Consider the following 20,405-nt stretch of genomic DNA (forward strand, 5'->3'; position numbering starts at 1 on the left):
AACACTATGTCTGTGCCTCTCAGTCCCACACTTTACCTTTTCATACGCCACCCTGGAGATGAAATAATGAAATTCTCGAAATGTGCAGATGTAAAGGCATGAAGGGCGTTAGAAGTGCCATGTTAACCCCAATAAAAAAGCCCCGCAATCACCAGGTTTCCATTTGGGAAGGACGGCTTCATGTGCCCCCAGAACTATTTCACAAATCACCTTTTGATTTTAATGTACAGCTCTCTGAAGTCCCACAGGTCACGTTCACCTTTACTTCAGTGGTGCAAAGACATTGTAAAAGCCAAATACAACTTAAAACCCAATGTAAATAATTTAGAAAAATTGAGTCAAACAGGCTTTTGATCAGGATGAGTCACATTTGATGAAGTCCTGTTGTTGGATATTTATATATTTCAGATGCAAGAATTCTATGACAAATTAACAATGTTTACACAATACTTATTACCGCAGGACTGTGTATTGACTAAAGGTAATTGATCTAATCTTAGCTAGAGTATATTGATGTAGGCTTGGAGACTTCTACTCTGTTCTTGATTAAGTAAAGCAAAACGGGAATCAATTAGACCTTCTGACAGAGGTGAAACACGCAAGGCATGTCCCAGTACTGGAAAACTGGTGCCTGTCATGGTTCTTGTCTCATTCCCACACTAAAAGCTTTGAATATCAAATTGTAAGTGAAGTTAATGTGATCTCTTAAAGAGAGTACAAGAGTCTTCCCTGAGAGTGATTATAAAGAGAACATGGAGTGAACATGTGTTTTAATTGCCTGTCCACACGTGTGTGAATAAGGAGTCTGAGTTCACGGGGGCCTACATAAGAGTACATTTTTCAAAAGACAGACAGCAATCCGCAGCAATTACCTTGTGAATCAATATGACAAAATGATCACTCTTATGTGGCTCGAGACACTGGGATAGACTGCCTCTGACCCTATACAGGACAAACTGTTTGAAGAAATCCTTAAGATACAATACAAATAAATCTGACATGAAAATCTACTATAAAAAACTATTTTAAAAGTAATAGAATTCCACCCAAGAGAAAATGAGGAAAATGAGAGAAAATTCAAAAATTTGAATTTACAGAAAATGTATTTATTGATTGAAACGTCACTTGCTCACCAGTGAATCCTCTGCAATGAATGGGTGCCGTCAGAATGAGTTCAAAGAGCTGATAAAAACATTGCGATAATTCTTCAGTCTTAAATAAAAAAGATCCAAGAAACGAATCCTAAGATGTTTTGATGTTGAATTGTCACTTCTGGTCGTAATAATTCATCCCCCTCTCATATCAACAACATATTTGTTTAGAAATGTTATGGACTGTTTTCGCTTGTAAACAGTACTTAATCAGTGCATATTTATCTCCCGACCAACTCTTTTTGCTTGAGAAAGCAACATTATGGATATGAATAGCACTGCTGAAAATAATACATTTAATTAGTTTATAAAATATTTACGTGTAATATTCCTAATATTTAGAATATAGAACTGTTATATTTGCTAATCGCATAAATCAATAATTGAAAAGAAGTTTCGCCTACATTAAGCACGCCACCGCTGCTACATACACAAACATACAGAGTCTGTGTGTGTGCGCTGAAGATTTAGAGCGGAAGTCTGCATTATCTGCTCTAATGGGCAGTGGCATTATTTATGATTCTAAGCTGTATGAAAATGGTCTGATGAAGCGTTTGAGATGTCTGCTAACCATTTGACATGCTAATCCCTCCTGCTTTGGATGCTAATTTGCCCTTAATGTGTACTTAATCAGAGCTCTAATTGACTTATTTTTGCAGGGACATAAGCTGCAATCCCGTAATAGTTTCTGCGGAAACACATCTTGGTTACAGAACAGATGCACTATTAAATAGTTTTTGAATGTGCGTACGTCACATGATTAATGTCCCATAATATAAAGTTATTAAAAGCAAACCTCAACATTTGTGCCAGTGACGACAACCTGATATTAATGATATCCCTCAGATATTAAACAAATTCATCTTTGTCATCTTTGTTAGCTTCGCTGTGGTTAGCCTGAGGTAAAATGTGGTCAGTTCAGAGCTGCGAATAAGTCTAACTTGTGTAAAAACAGGCGCGCTTACATTTGGAGAAGTTATCAGGCCAACTTTATTAGGTGAAATACGAACGAAAGCAAAAAACATACAAAAGGCGTGTAGGCTATATATCAGTCACGGACGTTGTAATATTTAACGCTTATTTCATTTAGCAGCAGAATTCAGTTGCCAGTCCTGTTTTATAGTGCTAAATACGGTCGAATGTGATAAAAATTAGATACAAATTTTTTTGTAGTGATGCAAAAAGCTCAGCTCACACAGAAGTGACTTTAAAGGATTACTCCACCCCAAAACGCCAAGTAAATACGACCGTCAAGGTCCAGAAAAGCCTGAAAGGCATAGTCAAAAATAGTCCATCTGCTAGCAGTGGTTCAATCTCAACTTGAAAGTGACGAGAAGAATTTTTGAACGCAAAGAAAATACTTTTTGAGCGCAAAACAAACACAGCACAGCATTGTGCTGATCAACTTTAAACATGAACGAACTGCACTTTAATTTGCAAAATGTCACTAATATGACCTCACCTTGAGAGTCACAAAGTTATCAAGACCTAAAAATATCCACTGAGAGTACTTCCCTACTTTAAAAACAAGTTTTTAGGCCTCTTTTCATAGCAATGCTTGTCCTCTCCATCATGCAGATCCTGGAGGAACCAATTCTTCATGTTTAATGCACCTAATCAGGGGCAACTCTATTTATATCTATAATTCAGTGCAACCTCCCCCTTAGTAGTTCTATTTTTTTTGGATCGCGGGACATAACCGTGGTGTCCGAGTCTCCTGTGTGACCTGACACATTGGGGGCCGTAATCCTCACATAGTACTCATTTGTTGAGTTATTTAAATAAGTGTAAATGAAATCCCCCTACCCAAGATTCGGTTTCAGGGAAAAAAGCGCTTTAACGCAAGCACAAACAACCATAAGACACCACAGAGCATCTATATTTCACATCCTGAGCTTTGAAAGCTGATTTTTTTTAATAAACATGCGCTTCCTTTCAAAGTGAGCTCCTTTAAATCACAGAGATCACGTTTCTGTAGGAAGAGGAGCAACTTCAAATGCCAACGCACTGCAGAGGAAAGTGAGGAATATTTTAAAACCCATGGGGTTCCCTGTGTTCCCTGTGCACAGATTTAAGCCATGTTCCCATCCAGCTGACTGAGCTGATGGGTAGAATCTGACAGAGAGAGAGAGAGAGAAACGGAAAGAATGAAAGAATTCAAGGACATGGAGGTTTTGAGGACAGAATAAAAGACAGAATGAAAGCTACGGGTGGCGGAAGATAAAGCGGCCTTTGTGCATTTTCAAATGAAAGACCACAGAGACTTGCATTAGCCTTGATACCATTTCAAATCGCTACATAGTAAACAGAGGTGACAAAATATTACCGATAACCACGCAAAACGCTAAAACAAAACTCATTATGTGCGCTGAATATCTGGGTTAAAATAAAATAACTAAAGAGCCTTTATCCACAGGCAAATCCTATTTTTAGGTGGCAAATGACACTTTGGATTAGCGTCAATTTGTGGCATGTACTGCCCCCTTCTGTCTGAAACAAACCATATATGATACAAAACAGAAGTGGAGCTATTCAAGAATAGAGGTGTCTATAGCATTTTTAGACCAAGGACCTAGTGGAGTTTAATCAGGGACGCATTTTGTAAATCTCGGTTTATAAATTGCTCTCTATTAAAGAGATAGTTCACTAAATTGAAATTCTGTCTTCACTTGTCTTCTCGTGTTCCAAAAGAGTTTCTTGTTGGGATGTTGGTAACCAAACAGTTGATGGTAGCCATTGACTTCCATAGTGTTTTATACATGGTTATATATACACGTGTACATATACATAGCTATTTATATACGGCTGCCATCAACTGTCTCGTTATCAACATTCAGAGTATCGTCTTTTGCGCTTAACAGCAGAAAGAAACTCATTAAATTTTAGGATAACTAATCAAAAAATAATTGGCAGGCCGCCTTTTGAAGACCGCTGGAATACGACGTGGGGGCCTTCAAAGCCACGTTATCAAAGACAACACAGGATCAGATGGGACTACAATCTGTTGCCTGTTGTCAAGGACAGCAACTTGTTTTGTTCTTGAAAATACTCGGACACAGAAAAAAAGGACTATAAAGTCTATAGCCGTATAATTTTGTCTCTATGGTAACCACGAACTACATTTAATAGCCATCGTAAGTAAAAGAAACCGTACAGATGAACATTTTATAGCATGAACTGCGCTGACACCTAGTGGCCAACTCGGGTATTTTAACTGTCAGCGTGCTAAAAAAGAATAAAAAAACTAACGACATTACAGAAATGGATAATCAAAAGCAGTTCATATTTTAACATCTACCACACTCTAAGAAAAGTTTGAAAAATGTGTTAATAAAGAATTTTCTGCATTGATTTTTGATAGGTGTTTTACCCATATCTTAAATACATTGTGTTTTAAGATTTAAAATGTTATCAGATGTCCTGGCAGAAAATGACCAGTACCTTTTCAGTTTTTTTTTTTCTTTCTTACAGTGCAGTACAAAAAAAACAACATTTTTTAATACCATCTCTTATGATCCAACATCAAACTGAATTGTTACTTAGTCAATCTGCACTACTGTTCAAAATTTTGGGGTTCGTTTTTTTGTTGTTTTTTAATAAATTAATGTAAATCAAGAAAATATGTCTTAAATTGACCAAAAATGACACCAAAGACTTTCACATTGTTACAAAAAGATCACGTGACACTGAAAACTGGACTAATAGCTGCTTAAAACCATGACAGTAATAGCTTAAAATAAATAAAAACAGAAAACAGTCATTTTAAATTGTAATAATATTTAATAATAATTTGTAACATGACATTTACAGTATTTATGATCAAATAAATCCAGCTTTAGTAAACATATGAGCCTTTTTTCAAACATTAAAAAAAACCTTACCAATCCTTCAAACCTTTGAAACGTAGTGTACATATCCACAATACTGCATACCAAATTAATGTCTACAAAAAAATTCTCAAAAGTGAAGAACAGTCAGCTTCAGTGTGACTTGGTCCTGTTGACAATAGCCCTTTGTGCAAATATGATTTGATACTATTACACACTGCAGGTGCAGGCTTTTCAGGGCTGATGATGTTGTAATACAATAAATATAAAACCATTGCATACAATGTTTAATAATGAAACACATACGATCTGGGAGGGGAGGGGTGGTCATACGAAATTATGCTAGTGCAACAAAGCAGGTAAAGCACGGTAGAATGTGTGCAAAAGGAAGGAAACACCTGACGTTTGAGAATGGATGTGCTGACTGAATGGAGAGATGGGTTGACAAGGTGATAGACAGCTTACACAGGCTGCAACTAGTAATGGAGAACTGACACTGACACATGAGGCCTCACTCTCGCCTATTCTGATGGACTCTCACCCAGTCAATGTTTAAAAAGTTGCTGGCTTTGGGTAACAACCCCAAGAGCACGGCCCTGGCTCACATTGCACACTGGAATACTGGTGTGGTGCTTGCTTTATATCATCGCTGTCTTTTTCCTCGTTCGTTAAAGGAATAGTTCACCCAAAAAAATGAAAACTCAATATTTGAGTAGTTCCAAATCTGTGTTTATTAATTTGTTCTGGAAGATACTTTGAAGTTTATAACCAGGCTGTTTTGGGTCACCATTGACTTCCATAATAATAATAATAATAATAATAATAATAATAATAATAATAATAAAAGTCAATGGTGACCCAAAACAGTCAGGTTACAAACTTTCTTAAAAATATCTTTGTTTTTAGGCAGAACAAATGAATCCATTCAGATTTGGAACTACTCCAGGGTGAGAAAATGATGACAGAATTTACATTTTTGGCTGAACTGTTGCTTTAAACTATAGGACATCGATGCCAGTTTCCTGGCTTGATCTATTTTAAATTCATAGGCTATTTTAAATTCATCTGGCTCGCGGTAAAAAGCCACGTAGGGTTCATTCATTACTGTGCATTGTTTCACATTAACTGATGAATACGCTTCATCGGTCACAGGATAAGATTATCCCTGCTATTTAACCTTGCGCAGCTAGTGAATTTCTAATGGAGTCACTGTCATTCACAATAACTGTGTGAATGTAAACAGGAGAAAATGTCAAACAAGTGATGGCAGAACAGCACTACAACTGACAATTTGCAGCAACTGAAAGACATTGTACGTGACCATAACAGAAAGAAAGCCTCTGGTATCACTCGGCACGAACCCTGATTATCAGCATCCTGCCAGGTGATAAGATACAGCACGCTACGCAACGCTTCAGATTACCACAACACGACATATTCTCAAAGCAGGGGCTGCTGTTCCTACAGTTCCCAAAATATGAAGACTCAATGCTTAACTTCGCAACAAAAGATTAAACGTGATTGAATAGCGGTGTAAATGTACAACACGGGACAAAACGTAATTTCAGGGAACGTCCCATTAACTCCAACTGATGAAGCCAGTCGAACAAGAAACAAAACATCTGCAAAGGATGAGAACTGAAGCCATGCTGGTGAAGGAACAAGCTCAAAAGTAAAAAAAAATTCACATAATATCAGCCCTGTCACAATGCTGATGTGCAATTGCATTAAACACAACTGCGAAATGTACCCCGTCGACAAATCAATTATGAAGTAATCGTCAACTGTAATAAAGCGATTTGCAAAATACATTTTCTGTAATAATATGTCTTATTGCAAATTCTGATCACATCAACAATAAACAAGCGTATCTAATATAAGGGACAAATATAGAACAAGGTCAAGTGATCTGCTAGATAAGGCATTGCTCCACGTATGCAGGATTATGTTTCACAATTGTGTTATCGCAAACTGAAGAGAGGGCAGCGATAAAACAATACTCCACACTGAGCATGACTGAGACACTGATATAATAAAACTGCTACTAAATATGACAAACGAAATGCTGTATTAGAAAAGCAACCTATTGAGAATCTTGCTTGGTAAGTTCTAGGTATACGTCCGCAGGGTAAGTCACAGACCATACATCATTCCAACATAACTTTTTGGTACAAAAATTAAGAAATATATTAATAATTAGGCATTAAGCTCATTATAGTGCTGTCATGCAAGATCACATCACAGAGCCTGTCATCAGTCCATACTGCTGTTCACAGGCAAAATGCATAAACTACCTAAAATCTGTAGGTTTGTAGATCTGTATGTGCTGTGACAGATAGGTTTCTTTAAATTGCCTTTGTGAGACACACACTGAAACGAATGCACTTACACATCTTATTTACATGATGATGCTTCACAGAAATATTCTGTACCTCGGCAAAGTGTATTAACATTTAATTTATCCTCACTCAGACCTGCACATGTAGTTCAGGAGTTGTACACAAGAGTCCAAAGAGACAGATCACGGTCCAAAGGTCATATGTACAGTTAAACTACAGTTTCTTTCTAGGGATAAAAAAAAAAAGATTGAATCCAATATTCCCTTGCACCGGTTCTTCCCATCAGAAGCCACTCTTCTATGGGTTTACATGCAGCCAACTAGCTATTTTTTATTACTCAATATTAAATGCATGTTATAAAAAGAGCCAGAGGTTTGAGACTTTTAGGGCCCTGAAAATGACATATAAAATATTTTAATAGCTTGTGCATATATAAAATTTAACTAGTTTTGTTTAAAATCTAAAATCATGAAATACAAGTCTGGCAAAAGTTGAGATGATGATGCTGTCCAACTATACGATGGAAGCCAGTCTTTAGCACCTGTGCTAAAAATATCCTTGTACGCTTTCTTCAGAAACACAGTACCTTTTTTCTCTTTCTAAACACCTTGTGCTGAACATTGGGTCGTGCTGACTCAGTTAAGAATCAGCCTATTTTGACCCATCTGATTCACTGCATCAATGCAGCATTTCTGCCAAATCGACTGAAATCTAACACAAGGTTCCCAATAGCGTACCTAACACTCTTAACCAACACTGTCTGTTTCGTCCTGACCTTCATTCTGCTGGTGGTTCTACAAACGTGTTTGTATCTACTGAATGTCATACAAAAAACATCAATAAAAATGATACCATAGCAGACTGTTCGGCCGCTTTGACCGCAAAGCAGCAGAGCATCCAACGAAGCTCTACATTTCCCCCTTTTTTATTCCCGGAGAGTAAGTGGCCACACATCCTCTTGTGTTAAAGATCAAAGCCTCGTCAGTACTTATTAATTCCAAAGAGACGGACCCCGTGGAACTGAGGCAGTTTGGGAATAAGCACAGTGAGCAGGGAAATGGTGTTGATGACAAAGTGGACCCTGTCATACTTTGTATAGAAACTGGTCAGGAAATACCTGTAGAGGACAAGGACAAGGACAAGTCAGATGTCAGGTATCAACATGAGATGCACAGATGCAGAGGTTACAGAAGTTGCTCAAGCAAGCACAGCACAAGAATGCCTCTATTAAAACACAGGATGTGGTTTCTTCATGCCGCAACAGTATGCTTTTCAGGCATATACTGTATGCAAAAAGATGAATCTGATTAATATAAAATCAGATGAACATAAAAAGAGATGTAGTTACTTTCTTAATGAACGTTTATAATATAGTGCATGCAATAGTAAAGAAAAAACGTTTTTACACGGCTCTATGGATAAATGTTTTTCCTCATTGAGCATCAGCAAATAACATACATCAGGGTTATAAGAGGGTGGTGCTTTGGTCATTTCATTCAAACGCAACTGTTACCATCTTGAACCTCGGTTATCAACTGTATTTACTGTAAAATGAAACCAGCAGACTTCAGTATTAAGAGTATTAAAGTGTTTTACTTCTTCCCAACGTTCTGAATTTTGTAATGGATTCGATTTCAAATCGCTTTGTTCTCAAGCAACATTTAATGTCCTTGTCCCTATATTTATGGTAAAAAGTAGTGCAATTTAGTGATAGGACTGTATATTATGTCCATCTTGTCTGAACTTCATTTGGGCTCAAAGCTGTTTGTTGGGAAATATTTTCAGACGTTTTGCATATAAAGAGCTAATAAATTATAACTCAAATCAATTTTTTATGTCTAACTATTTATGTATGTAGAAAGTAGCTGTGTAATAAGCAGGATAATATACATCCAGTAAGTTGTTATTGCAAAATGAACCAATAGTCAAATGGTTATTCAGGCACTCTTTCAGAATCTACCTTTTGTTGTTGTTACTATCTAACTATATTAAATTATATAATGCTGTAAGAAATTAAACTGCAAATATTAGATGAAAAAACAAAATTGCCTTTGGGAAAATAACTGTAGTTGAAGTTGAAGTTCACTTTTAACCTAAATAACAAAATAATAGAAAATATGGCAATTAAAACTAGCTTGAAATATCAGTTAACACTGTAATAGTACAGAAATAATACTAAAATAAAATTGTTCTAGAGGGGTCTGAAGTACGTTTCTGCTCCTAAATACCAGTTTGGCCAGGTTAGCAATCCAACTAGACTACCTTAGACAAACTTACACAAGCTATAACCAGTGAACCCAAGGGCCGATTGGGTTAGTTAGTCAGTTAGTCAGCTAATTATTCTTTAAGACTGGTCATAGTTTTTTTTATACAGTTACATAAAAATGTAGTTGATTCCAAAATATAAAATTGATTACTCAACTGCTAGTCGGTCAGATTAGCTCTTAAGACACTTTTTATGCAACTGTTTATGGCTAAGTTTATGCAACTGGCCGGCTGGTGCTGGTTTTGTCAGCAAGGAAGTCTCACTTACTTTTTCTCCCCGTCAAATATCTTGTGAAACTCGAAAATACATCAAAATTTCACAATTTTATTTTAAATGCAAGCACATTTTAGAATAAAAGGTCCTGTTTGAGGTTCCGTTTCGTGTTACCAGTAAGTACTGCAGTACCTCATCCCTCACTGTAACCAACAGATACACCCTCACAATATGAAAGGAGAAGACCCGAGAGAGAAGAAAAGAGTAGAGCAAATGACCTGACTGACTGACTAACTGTTTCTAAATCCGGCTCTCCTTGCCAGAAGACACCACAGGAAGTCAGCATCACTGCCTCTTGCTCATGGTCATGCAGAGCAAGCTGTGAAAGCCTTCTCAGAGCTTGTACAGAACACAACCAAAAGGGACAAATTAGCGTGACATGCTGAACGGAGCTTCTAACAGCACAGAGCAAAGGCAAACACTCTTACAGTATAATAGGGGTGATGGTGAGAAACTTTCGAGAGGCGGTGAACTGGACCCCGTAGTCCATCTGTTCCCAGTGGGTCAGAAGCCGGGCCTTGCCTTGGTCTGGAGTCTCAAACGGCGTTCCTTTTACCGTGTGCAGGAAGATATACATGCACTATGGCAGAAAGACAGTCACAGAACAACATGACCTTTGGTACACTTCTTCAAAGCTCTCAGCAGATGTTGTGAAACTCTTAGGACAACAGCAAGAGCTGATCCATTTTGGGAGCAGGACAGCTAAGAAAGGCGATACAGGATGGCTCTGTTAGTCCAACACTGGCTGAAATTACAGAACCTGGAGTCAGCAACCGAACGGGCCAAAATTCAGCAAGAAAAAATGTTGCAGTTTCAGAGTTTCTGCAGCTGGGGACTGTCACAAAACAAATGATCATTTTAAGCTTCTGCATCTTAAGAAAGCATCTGTGCTACATTTACGCTATGAAACCAATGCAATGGCTTTCTATCGGCAGGCTGGGAGTCAAAATGAGCTGTAGATCTGTCACAGGCTGTGACAACAGGAAATAACGAAGCTACAGTTTAAAACCGTAGTCATGGCTTGTCTATTTTAGCATTCACATCAATGCATGATAATGTTATATTGCTAAACCTTTCTGTCAGTTGTTAACATTAGTTAACATATTATCTAACATGAACGAACAATGAACAATACATTTATTACACTATTTATTATTATTATTATTGTATATATTATTGTTAGTTAATAAAAATGCAGTTATTCATTGTTTGTTTATGTTAGTTCATAGCGCATTAACTAATGTCAACAAACACAAATTGTGGTTTTAATAATGCATTAGTAAATGCTGAAATTAACATTAACTAAAATTAATTAGTAGTGTAGAAGTATTGTTCTTTCTAAGTCTATTTTAACTAATGTAGTTAATGAATAAACCTTATTGTAAAGTGGTACCATTATATTTTTTATTTAGTTATGTTGCTTGCCACCTCGAATGCTCAAGCTCTTAAAAGTCGAGTGGATTCTGACTTGTGGTCAATGTTTTTATTCTGTTCCTGTCATTATCACTATAGACTTCTATTGTAACATGCTTAAAAGGGTTTACTAGGAGGAACAGGCCTTTACAACAGCAAAATATATATATCAATAACCAATTTTTAAACAGGACGAGAAATGCTTCACATATCTTTTGTTGGATGGATGCAGCCAAAAAAAAAAAAAAAAAAAAAAAGTAGAAATTTAACTCTCACTGAACTCTCATTTGTCTAATTAGTAAGATGGAAAACTAAACAAGCTACAATTTTTCATTGTATATTTTTTAATACAGCAGACTGTATTTAATTATAATATAAAATAGTATTCTAAACGTATAGCAATACATACAAATTAAATAAAAAAACAAGTTCACTTGCTGTAAGTACAAACACAGTTTGAACACAATTTTCTCTGTATAATGAATTACTGCTTTAAACCATTTCCAATTTCAGTCAATATGCTAAATAATGATATAGATATAGTTTCAAATACACTTAAGAGCTTCATTAAAGCAACACTTAGGCACCTTTGTTAATTATACACAACTCTGGTAAAACAACAGACTTAATACGGTGAACTATGTTATGTTTAGGTCAGCAGTTAAACTATCTATACTGATGTGATTTAGCAGCTCTCACCAAGTTGTGGATGAGGTTGGTGAGCGTCCAGACCACAGGAACGCTGACGAACGGTATGCTGAGCAATATGATGTGCAGGAGGCCGATGCCAAGCACATACGAGAGCCATATACCCCTGCTGTTCATCACTCGCGTGTTTGGATTGACCTCACTGTGCGCCGTGCCCACGTTCATCCTCGCGCAGAGGGACTCTCTACTATTGCGCACTTACTGTCAGACACAAGAAACACGTGTAAACGCACATACGGGTCTAAAATCGCATTACGTTCACTGACATCCAGACCACACAAAGTCACAAAACACTAACTGTTACGTGAAGACAAGCATCGCTACGAAGTGTCTGGGAAATCAACACAACTTCTGAAAGTGTTACGCTGTTGTTATTTAAAAATGTAAGTGGGACGAAGCACGGGTCACTTACTGTACAATATTGCGCAAGACTCTTCACAAATCACGCAGAAACTTCGCAGTACGTACTTACGTAAAATAGTACAGCGCTGTTTAACGTTTCGCAAACGTTATCGGGATATCTTCGGGTCTGGGATCCTTGTGCAACGCAGCCTTGCCGTTTTTCGAAACTTGACACGTCTGTTTATTTCATGATGTTTGCTTTGAAGCACTTTGTTCCCGTGCAAACAGATGGTGACAACACAGCGAGACTTCATCGTTTCACGTCATCATTTTTCAGAACTCACCTTTAGAAAGATGGAAATGTATTCATCGGGATGGTCGCCGATTGGAGGATGCGAGTCACGTGGACGACGTCGCCCAATCGGTTTACGATGCGTTGATAATTTGCTGAAAATCGCACGCCCCCCCTTTAGCGTCACAGAAAGTGCTAGTGAGGGAGATTAGACGATTATGCAAAAATACTGAGATTTATGGGTATGGTAGTTTATTTAAACGAAATATTACCCAAACTGTAGCGGTCTCAAATGTCTGCTTTTGTAATAAGTTCAACTAACACAATTTTTCACAACACTGGATTCTTTGTGTTCCGTTAATAAAGTTAGGCAGAATGTTATGGATGGAAAAGTTCACATTTCATTGCATGGGAATAATGTAGTAACGGTGAAAGATGACAAATACTGTTAGTCCCTACTGAATAAATAAAGACGAGTTGGTATGAATCATCATGTTGATGCAATGGTGACAGGATTTTCATTTTTGCTGAACTGTCCCTTTAAATATCACAGTATAATGCATTGCTTAACTATTTAAGATTAATACATGTGAAATGGTAAGTGATTAAATTAGGATTTGTCATGTTTTACATTTAGAAATAATTCATAGGTAACTGATAGCTATGTATTCTGGATTAAGTAGTCAGATAAAAAAAAAAAAACAAGTACTTGTAATTAGATACAATAGGCCTATTTTAAAATACTCAGAATCACACTACAATTACTTTTTTATTGATTACATAAGATGCAAATATTATTGCATGTTTACAAAAAACATTTCATTTCATTTTCAACATTGCATTAAACTAGTGATGAATTAGCAATTAGTGGGTTAATTAACCATGCATTAATATGTTTTTAGAAGGTGTTTAAACACATTTAAATGCACAGATTCACATTATTTCTTTTTTACATGTAATGCCCAAACTTTCTTCCACCTGAAATAAACATGTAACACATTTGTATGTTCAAAGTTCTCTTGTATATTTATTGATTTATTTGACTAATCTATTTAATTTTTCTTTATATATTTTTATTATTTAATTCATTTTTAACATTTTAACTGACAAACACCTCAAAGTTCCTGCACCTTCATGTGGTTAATAATAATGAAAAAAAATGTACCAATATACGCAGCTCTGTTCATAAATTACTTATTATAATGTGTACTAAATTAATACCATGGTTTTATTTAGAGTTTTGTTGTTGTTGTTGTTAAAAATAAATAAAGAAGGTTAGATATGAAGGTCACCTTATAAAACCCACTTTCATAATTTATTTTTCCTTTTTTTCTAGTTAATTTTTTTTTCTTTCATGTAAAGTGTTTGTGCTTTGTCCGAGATTACTTTCTAAACATTAAAAATATGAAAAAAGTGAAATAAATATAAAGTTGAATAAAATATGTTACATAAATATGTTTATGTAAAATTCATGTATTTCATGTATTGGTTTTTTTTATGTGTGAACATCAAGAAAAATAGCACTTGAAAAAAATATTTTCATAATGTACAATGTTAAAATTGAAACTCTAAATTTGTTAACTTGTGAAAAAGTGTGCATATTAATAATATAATTTTTTGATGTTGAAAAAATGCTAGCTTTGAATTAAGCGCATCAACAGCGTTTTATATACTTAAAATATACAATAATATTATATTAACATGTAACATAAAATTAGAGTAGCCCTTCTAATTAGTTTTTTAGTTTTCAGAAACGTAACAAAAATCCTTTTTCTGTGATGCATGTATGTCTACTTTTAGACAAACAAATTACAATTATTATTATAAGCAATTATTATACACACCTCACTCACCTAAAACAAGATGAACAACCTTCACTATGAAAGTCTGAGGATGTTCTGCACATAACCTAAAAGCATTTGTAGCGTGTATATGCGTGCAGTCAGCTCATATAGCTGCGTATGACCCTTCCATCTTACACGTTGCATAATGTGACGCTAATGCTCCAACGAATGCTATAAGAGCACTAATAGGCTGTAGGGCCACTAATAGGCTTTCTAAAAGAAGTTATTTAGTCTCTGGGCCAAAGATGTGTGAAATATCAGCTCTGCCGCACAAACTCTGTCATTTCGCCCCGTAGGAACTGAAACACGATCCACGTGTCTGAATGACGTGGGAGCGTCTTCACTATGATTAAACCGTAGCAAGCGCACACAACTTCAAAGCTCTGTGGTCTTCCCTCTCTTGCTCTTACAATGCTCTTGGCGGGTAGCTACTACATTTTAAAAGCTGTTAAATTATATCTCGGAGCTCAGAACATGCTACTCTGATATTCTCTAACAATGCAACCCTTAGGCCCGAAGATTTATGTTTCCCAACGTGATTCCTTCAGCTGGATCCGAGCCTGTTGGAAGCAGGCTACCTTTAAAGACAAGATTACACTTAGACTCCTATAGAATTGCAGCAGCATTGTGTCTTTCCGTCCCCCGAGGGACTAATGCTTGTGACATTAATTAACCTTTAAATGATGACTTTATGCAGAATAAATCACTGGCTGCGGATCAAATTGCCATTATGTCAAGAGAGGCTAAACTGTGTCTATTTTCATCAAATGTACGTATACTTTGAACAGACGCTGCCTTGAGGTTTTTGGCGACTCTCTGAAAATCTTGAAGTGTACAGAAGCATCAAGTTATTTCATTTTAAGAGCTTCCATAAATATCACTGTTCTTATTATTGTAGACAACAGCTCAGGGAATTTATACAGCATTAAACAACTCGAAAGTTACGCTGACTGTTCATGTTCTTACACACGTACGCATATTTGCCCCAGAGGTTTTTCACTAGAATTTGGAACATTCCCTAGCCGCATGCCTCAAATACTTCAAGCCAATCCCAACCTATTCCAGCTTTTAAAAAACCATGTTAGCGATTCCACAAGATATTGAGGCTTAAGGACCACAGCAGTCTCAGCTTACTGTAATGTATTTATGTATGATCCCACTAATGCTAATAAGATAATAGATAAGATGGTCCACTGTCTCTACACAGAAAATTATTTTTACAAAATGTGATGAATGTGTAGTACTGAGAATAACCAGAAGATGTCGGTATAAACACAATGTTGACGTTTCTCTCTCACTAGAAAAGATAGTTTACACTCGCAGAATTGAGTCGGATTTTATTTTTATCAGTGATCTTTTAGAATACTTTACTATATACTACATCCTTGCCATGAATCTGGATAAAAATAGGTTAGCGGATTAGCTGTTTGTACATTAATTGATGACTGTACCAATGGACTTCAGCGTTCCCAAAAAATGGCCAAAAACGGGGTTCAGCAGCTTGTCACTAGTTCCCAGACATCTTTGTAGTTTATTCACCCCAAATGATCCATAGTAGTGTTCTAAAGCAGTAATATGCACATTTTAGTGCAGTTGTTGTCAATCCCAATCTTACACATTTTGGACGTCTCTCCTATCTCCAAGTTGAGTAAAACAGCCCATGCTGATGAGATTTATTTTGAAGCATGACAGCTGGTTTGAGGTTGCTTAGGTTCGTCCTGAGCTGATCCTTAGCTGGTTACGACCTGGTCATAAACCAATTATGAGCTGATTTAAGCTGGCACTGAGCTGGTTCTAAGCAACTAGCTCCTGCTCAAACCAACTCAAAAACTCGAAAGCAACTAAGGACCATCTTAAACCAGCTCAAATCAGCTGCAGTGCTTCAAAACATACCTTACCAGCATGTTTTTTTCCACAGGGGTGACACACACATTTGAGGTTTTGGAGTCTCCAGTAATGAGCCTTATGAGTTGAATAAGGTGTATTTGATTAGGAAGACATCTTAAATGTGGAGTGCTTAGGGTTTTCTAGGAACCAGGCAGGGTACAAAGGGAACTGCCTCAAGTAACAAAGATAGCGGTGTTCAAACTCAAGTCTTGAAGGCCGCTGTCCTGCAGAGTGTAGCTCTAACCTCAATTAAACACACCTGAGTCAGTTAATGAAGGTCTACAAAGATTACTAGAAACTTCCGGTTAGGGGTTGTGAAGTGGTTGGAGCAACAATCTGCAGAACAAAGTGGCCTTTAAAAAGTTTTTTTTCCTGACAGTAAAGGATTCAAATAAACCTCAGATTAATAAGGATCTCACCATGGTTTCTTAATACTCAGGTGACGGCTGGATTTCTTTCATGGATAACAAATGAAAACGCTGTCAGAATGCACTCGCCTTCGTGATGTGGGAAACCCAATTCCTCTGTAGGCTATAAAAAGAGATGTTAGGAAGCATGTTCACGCTGCTCTTTTCAATTTAATGAAAGTAAATTGTGACCAGGTGCCGTCAATCTCTAAAATATGACAAAAGCAGAGCAGAAAAGAAGCGTAACAGTAGTCTTTACAAACCAAATCTAAAAAATGGGATAGTTGTGTGTGAGTGACAGACTGAGGCAATGACATTTGCCACTGTTGGTGAAAATCTGCACATACATGTGTCATATCTCAATCCACATAACCACAATTGAGAGCTGCCATATAAATAATACATATTCTTTTCAAAAATATTTTATCTATCTATATCTCTATTCTCAAGCCATTCAATAGCTTAATGTAAAACAAATATATATGATTTTGTTGTGCTTTTTGGTGTATGAGGTTAATAATTACAGAATCTTCAATTTTAGGTTATTTCTTAAATATTAAGATGAGAGCAGTTGTAGATCTTAAAGAAACAATTTATGTAGAAATCTCAATTTACTCACCCTCATGTTGTTTGTCTTCAATAAGTTTTAGGTAAGAAACCTAGGATTTCTGTCCCTCCAATTCCACCAAAATACTGATGCTTCACGAAGCTCATAAAGACATTTGTATCAGCCAAGCAGTTTAATCCGAGGTTTCTGAAGAGACACAGCTGCTTTATGATAGGATAAAAAGATTTCATTTAGGCTTTTATTCATACAAAAACAACGATCATACATATAGCACATTAAATATGGTACACATGGAAGCAGAGCCATACTTGAAACCTTTCTACTAATCCTTTAAGGAAGCATGTTTAAAAAAATAAATAAATCAACTTTTTTCAATCTGAGGTACATCTGAATCTTGTGAAAACACAGCAAAAAGACATTTTTAGACGGACACAGACAAACCTTCTATCCCCAAATGTCATATTTAACACATACAAGTGACATTATTTCCACAACCCTCGTTTTAACATAAAATCCACTCATTCAAAACTATAATATCATCATCTGGGGCCTGGGGTTTGGACTGTCACACTCTGAAAATAAATACGGTCGACGCTCAAGTCTGATTCGATATTTGCTTAAGAATGCGTGCCAGGCGACGTGCTTCGCAAGGATAACAGTACCCCAAAATATGCAATATGCCCCGGTAATGTATTCATTTTCGAGCTTCAATAACCCTGAGTCAAGAATAATTTCAAACTTGAGAGAAGAGGAAGAGAGGGCTTGTGACCCAAGCCGGTCTAATGATAGCCACACTGGAAAAAGCTAAAGTACTGACACTCCATTATTGTCCTATAGAGGAAGCTGAGGATTAGAACACCAAAGAATTTCAATAAAAGAAGTGTCTGTTGTGGGGCCGAGGGTCCTGGGGGGCTGCGGAGCTTTAGGCATTGTCCTGGAGGGTGATTGAGAGCGAGAGGAGGGGAGCGGAGAAGCATTGTGCAGGGACGGAGCCTTTCTAAAGGTGGTTATTAGGAGAGAAATGGTGTGGGGGTGGCTGTTGACTCTTCATCTTGTGTGAACAAAGTATCTGGCATATAGCTCTCTCTCTCGCGGCTTTCGCTTTACGACGGCCATGAATACTCTCGGCGGGCTCGCCCAGACCTGCGCGAAGGCTTATTGTCCGGCTTAAGTGCGGTTTAATTAAGCGAGCTCTGTGTCCTGAGAGAAGAGAGGCGCTTTAAAGCGCTCGAGTCCCGCGGAGATGCCGGGGATGATGCGTGGTATCAAGGCTATTGAAGGGGAAAGTGTTTGCTGCTCTAATGAAAAAGGTTTGTTTGGAGGGGGGGTGGTGAGCGCGGAGGGGTGGAGGAGTGTCTGGGCTTTGTCCCCAGCTTACAAAGTAGGGACAAAAGCTGTGATATTATACAAATGCACCCATTTCCAGGACATGATGCGGGGACGGGGGCCCGGAGACGGGTCGGACTGCTCCATCTCAGCCCTGTTGGCACCTTACAAAATGATTTTTTCCCCCCTCCACAAAGATACGCATTCTAGTTAAATCCCGAGAGCAGGGGGCTTCTGGGTACCGCAAATTTGGGGGTTGCGGACTTAAGCGGATTTTCTCTGCAACTGTAAGAACAAGCTAATTCCTCAGACCTCCTTTATCTCTAACATGGTAATAACAAACAATGAAATTCTGAAGAGAAAGGGGCAAAGGAAGAGGAGGGAGGAGAGACGCAGACACAAAAGAAGGAGAGATGGAGGGAATGAAAGAGAGGAGAGACGTGTGTGAGGAGAGGGTGGGCTTGGGCGTGTTAAGAAACTTTCTCGCTCTAGTGTTATGTGTGAACGCTGCGCTAATCCAGGTTTTATTGCTTGCCTGTGTCCGGCCACACTGTCCGGATTGAGTGTGGGTGAGGGATAGTGGGGGTCTACACATGTCCCTCTTTGAGGAAAGCCTGAGAAAGAGCCGGACCTGGTTACGGCCGTTTTCGGGTCGCCTTAGAAACCCGCACCACAGGGGTCCTCTGTGTATGTCTCTGCATTCCCTACGCATGCTGCTAGCAAACACACACGGATTAGAGCTAACGTTAAAGGTGCTGTCACGTTAGCGAAATTCGGTGAAAGCTAGCAGGCAAAACAGGTACATTATCTATCGTCAATAGCCTAGCGACGTGTAAAAAGAAGAACTCAGCCACTTTCAAATTTATGTTGGTCAATGGTGTGAGATTGCCAATTGTATAGATTCCTATCGAAATTAATAGATTAATAGACCAACGTTGTGACTGTGCACTACGTTTTGGCTTGTGTCGTACGCAAATTACCTTCCATCCATTCACAGGAAGCCAAAAGGGTGTCTTTCTCAGATTATAGGGGCTACTTTGTGGGTGTGTAGGGTGATGTATTAGCCTAGCCCTAATAAAAAGCAGGAGTGTCCACAAACATGACTTAATGAGGGAGGATGAGAGACTCCTGACCCAGAGGTCAAAGCTCCGGGCGAGTCTCTTTATTCCCATTGATCTGCTACCGCACTTCATTTCCATGCTCTAGGGCCCACTTCAGTAAATTCATTAAGTGCGATTGATACGAGAATCAAGACTTCCTCCGTAGCACAATGGCTATGCAAGGAGGGAATGGTCTTGTTTGTGCTGTAGCTATGTCAAGCATCTCTGGCTTTTGTCCTGGCTTCACACCGTTGTGGTTCGAGTTCTTGAGATTCTAATCGTGAGCTCATTTCCAGCTGGTCCGTTGTGTCGTGGCCTTACGGCCTTGACCTGGGAAATGTGGTTTCAGTGTTGTCGAGATGCAGACCGCAGACTATTCCTCTCCTCCACTCGTAAATTACCCTCCGATCAGGTTTTCCCAGCCAATCCTGGCGAGCAGATCCGCGCCTGTCACTCTTCAAGAATGCAGGATCAATCCGCTGATCTAGGCACAATGCAGCTGATAGAAAGCAGATCTCTATTTTCGACGTCGGGAACACAGCGCATGCTAAACATCGATGTAACCTGCAATCAAACTAACAGGTTCATATCTAATCAGATCAGCGTTCTGTTAGAAACAGTGAAATGCAACAACATTTATGATGTATGAATGACCTCGAGGT

At 37.9% G+C, this 20,405-nt stretch overlaps 2 protein-coding genes across 8 annotated transcripts in view; both read right to left on the reverse strand.

Annotated features, from left to right (window-relative positions):
• The window catches only part of thrab (thyroid hormone receptor alpha b), a 628,197-nt gene that overhangs the window by 164,995 nt on the left and 442,797 nt on the right, over positions 1–20,405 (reverse strand). The gene's annotated exons all lie outside the window — the stretch shown is intronic.
• On the reverse strand, positions 4,912–12,665 carry ormdl3 (ORMDL sphingolipid biosynthesis regulator 3). Of its 7 annotated transcripts, none has more exons than XR_006252200.1 (5): positions 12,450–12,665; positions 11,969–12,178; positions 10,285–10,436; positions 10,092–10,195; positions 8,299–8,434 (listed from the first exon to the last, which is right to left on the reverse strand). XR_006252200.1 is itself a non-coding variant. In XM_043253385.1 (4 exons), exons 2-4 carry the CDS (start codon positions 12,140–12,142, stop codon positions 8,299–8,301), a joined length of 462 nt encoding a protein of 153 aa, XP_043109320.1. In that variant the 5' UTR covers positions 12,143–12,178; positions 12,446–12,664; the 3' UTR covers positions 4,912–8,298. The 7 variants fall into 7 exon arrangements, 5 of the variants coding, with proteins under 5 accessions (XP_043109320.1, XP_043109319.1, XP_043109318.1 ...); XR_006252199.1 differs by having other exon boundaries at positions 10,075–10,195; XM_043253385.1 differs by lacking the exon at positions 10,092–10,195 and having other exon boundaries at positions 4,912–8,434; positions 12,446–12,664.

Source organism: Puntigrus tetrazona, chromosome 12, assembly GCF_018831695.1.
Source record: "Puntigrus tetrazona isolate hp1 chromosome 12, ASM1883169v1, whole genome shotgun sequence".
NCBI classification, from domain to species: domain Eukaryota; kingdom Metazoa; phylum Chordata; class Actinopteri; order Cypriniformes; family Cyprinidae; genus Puntigrus; species Puntigrus tetrazona.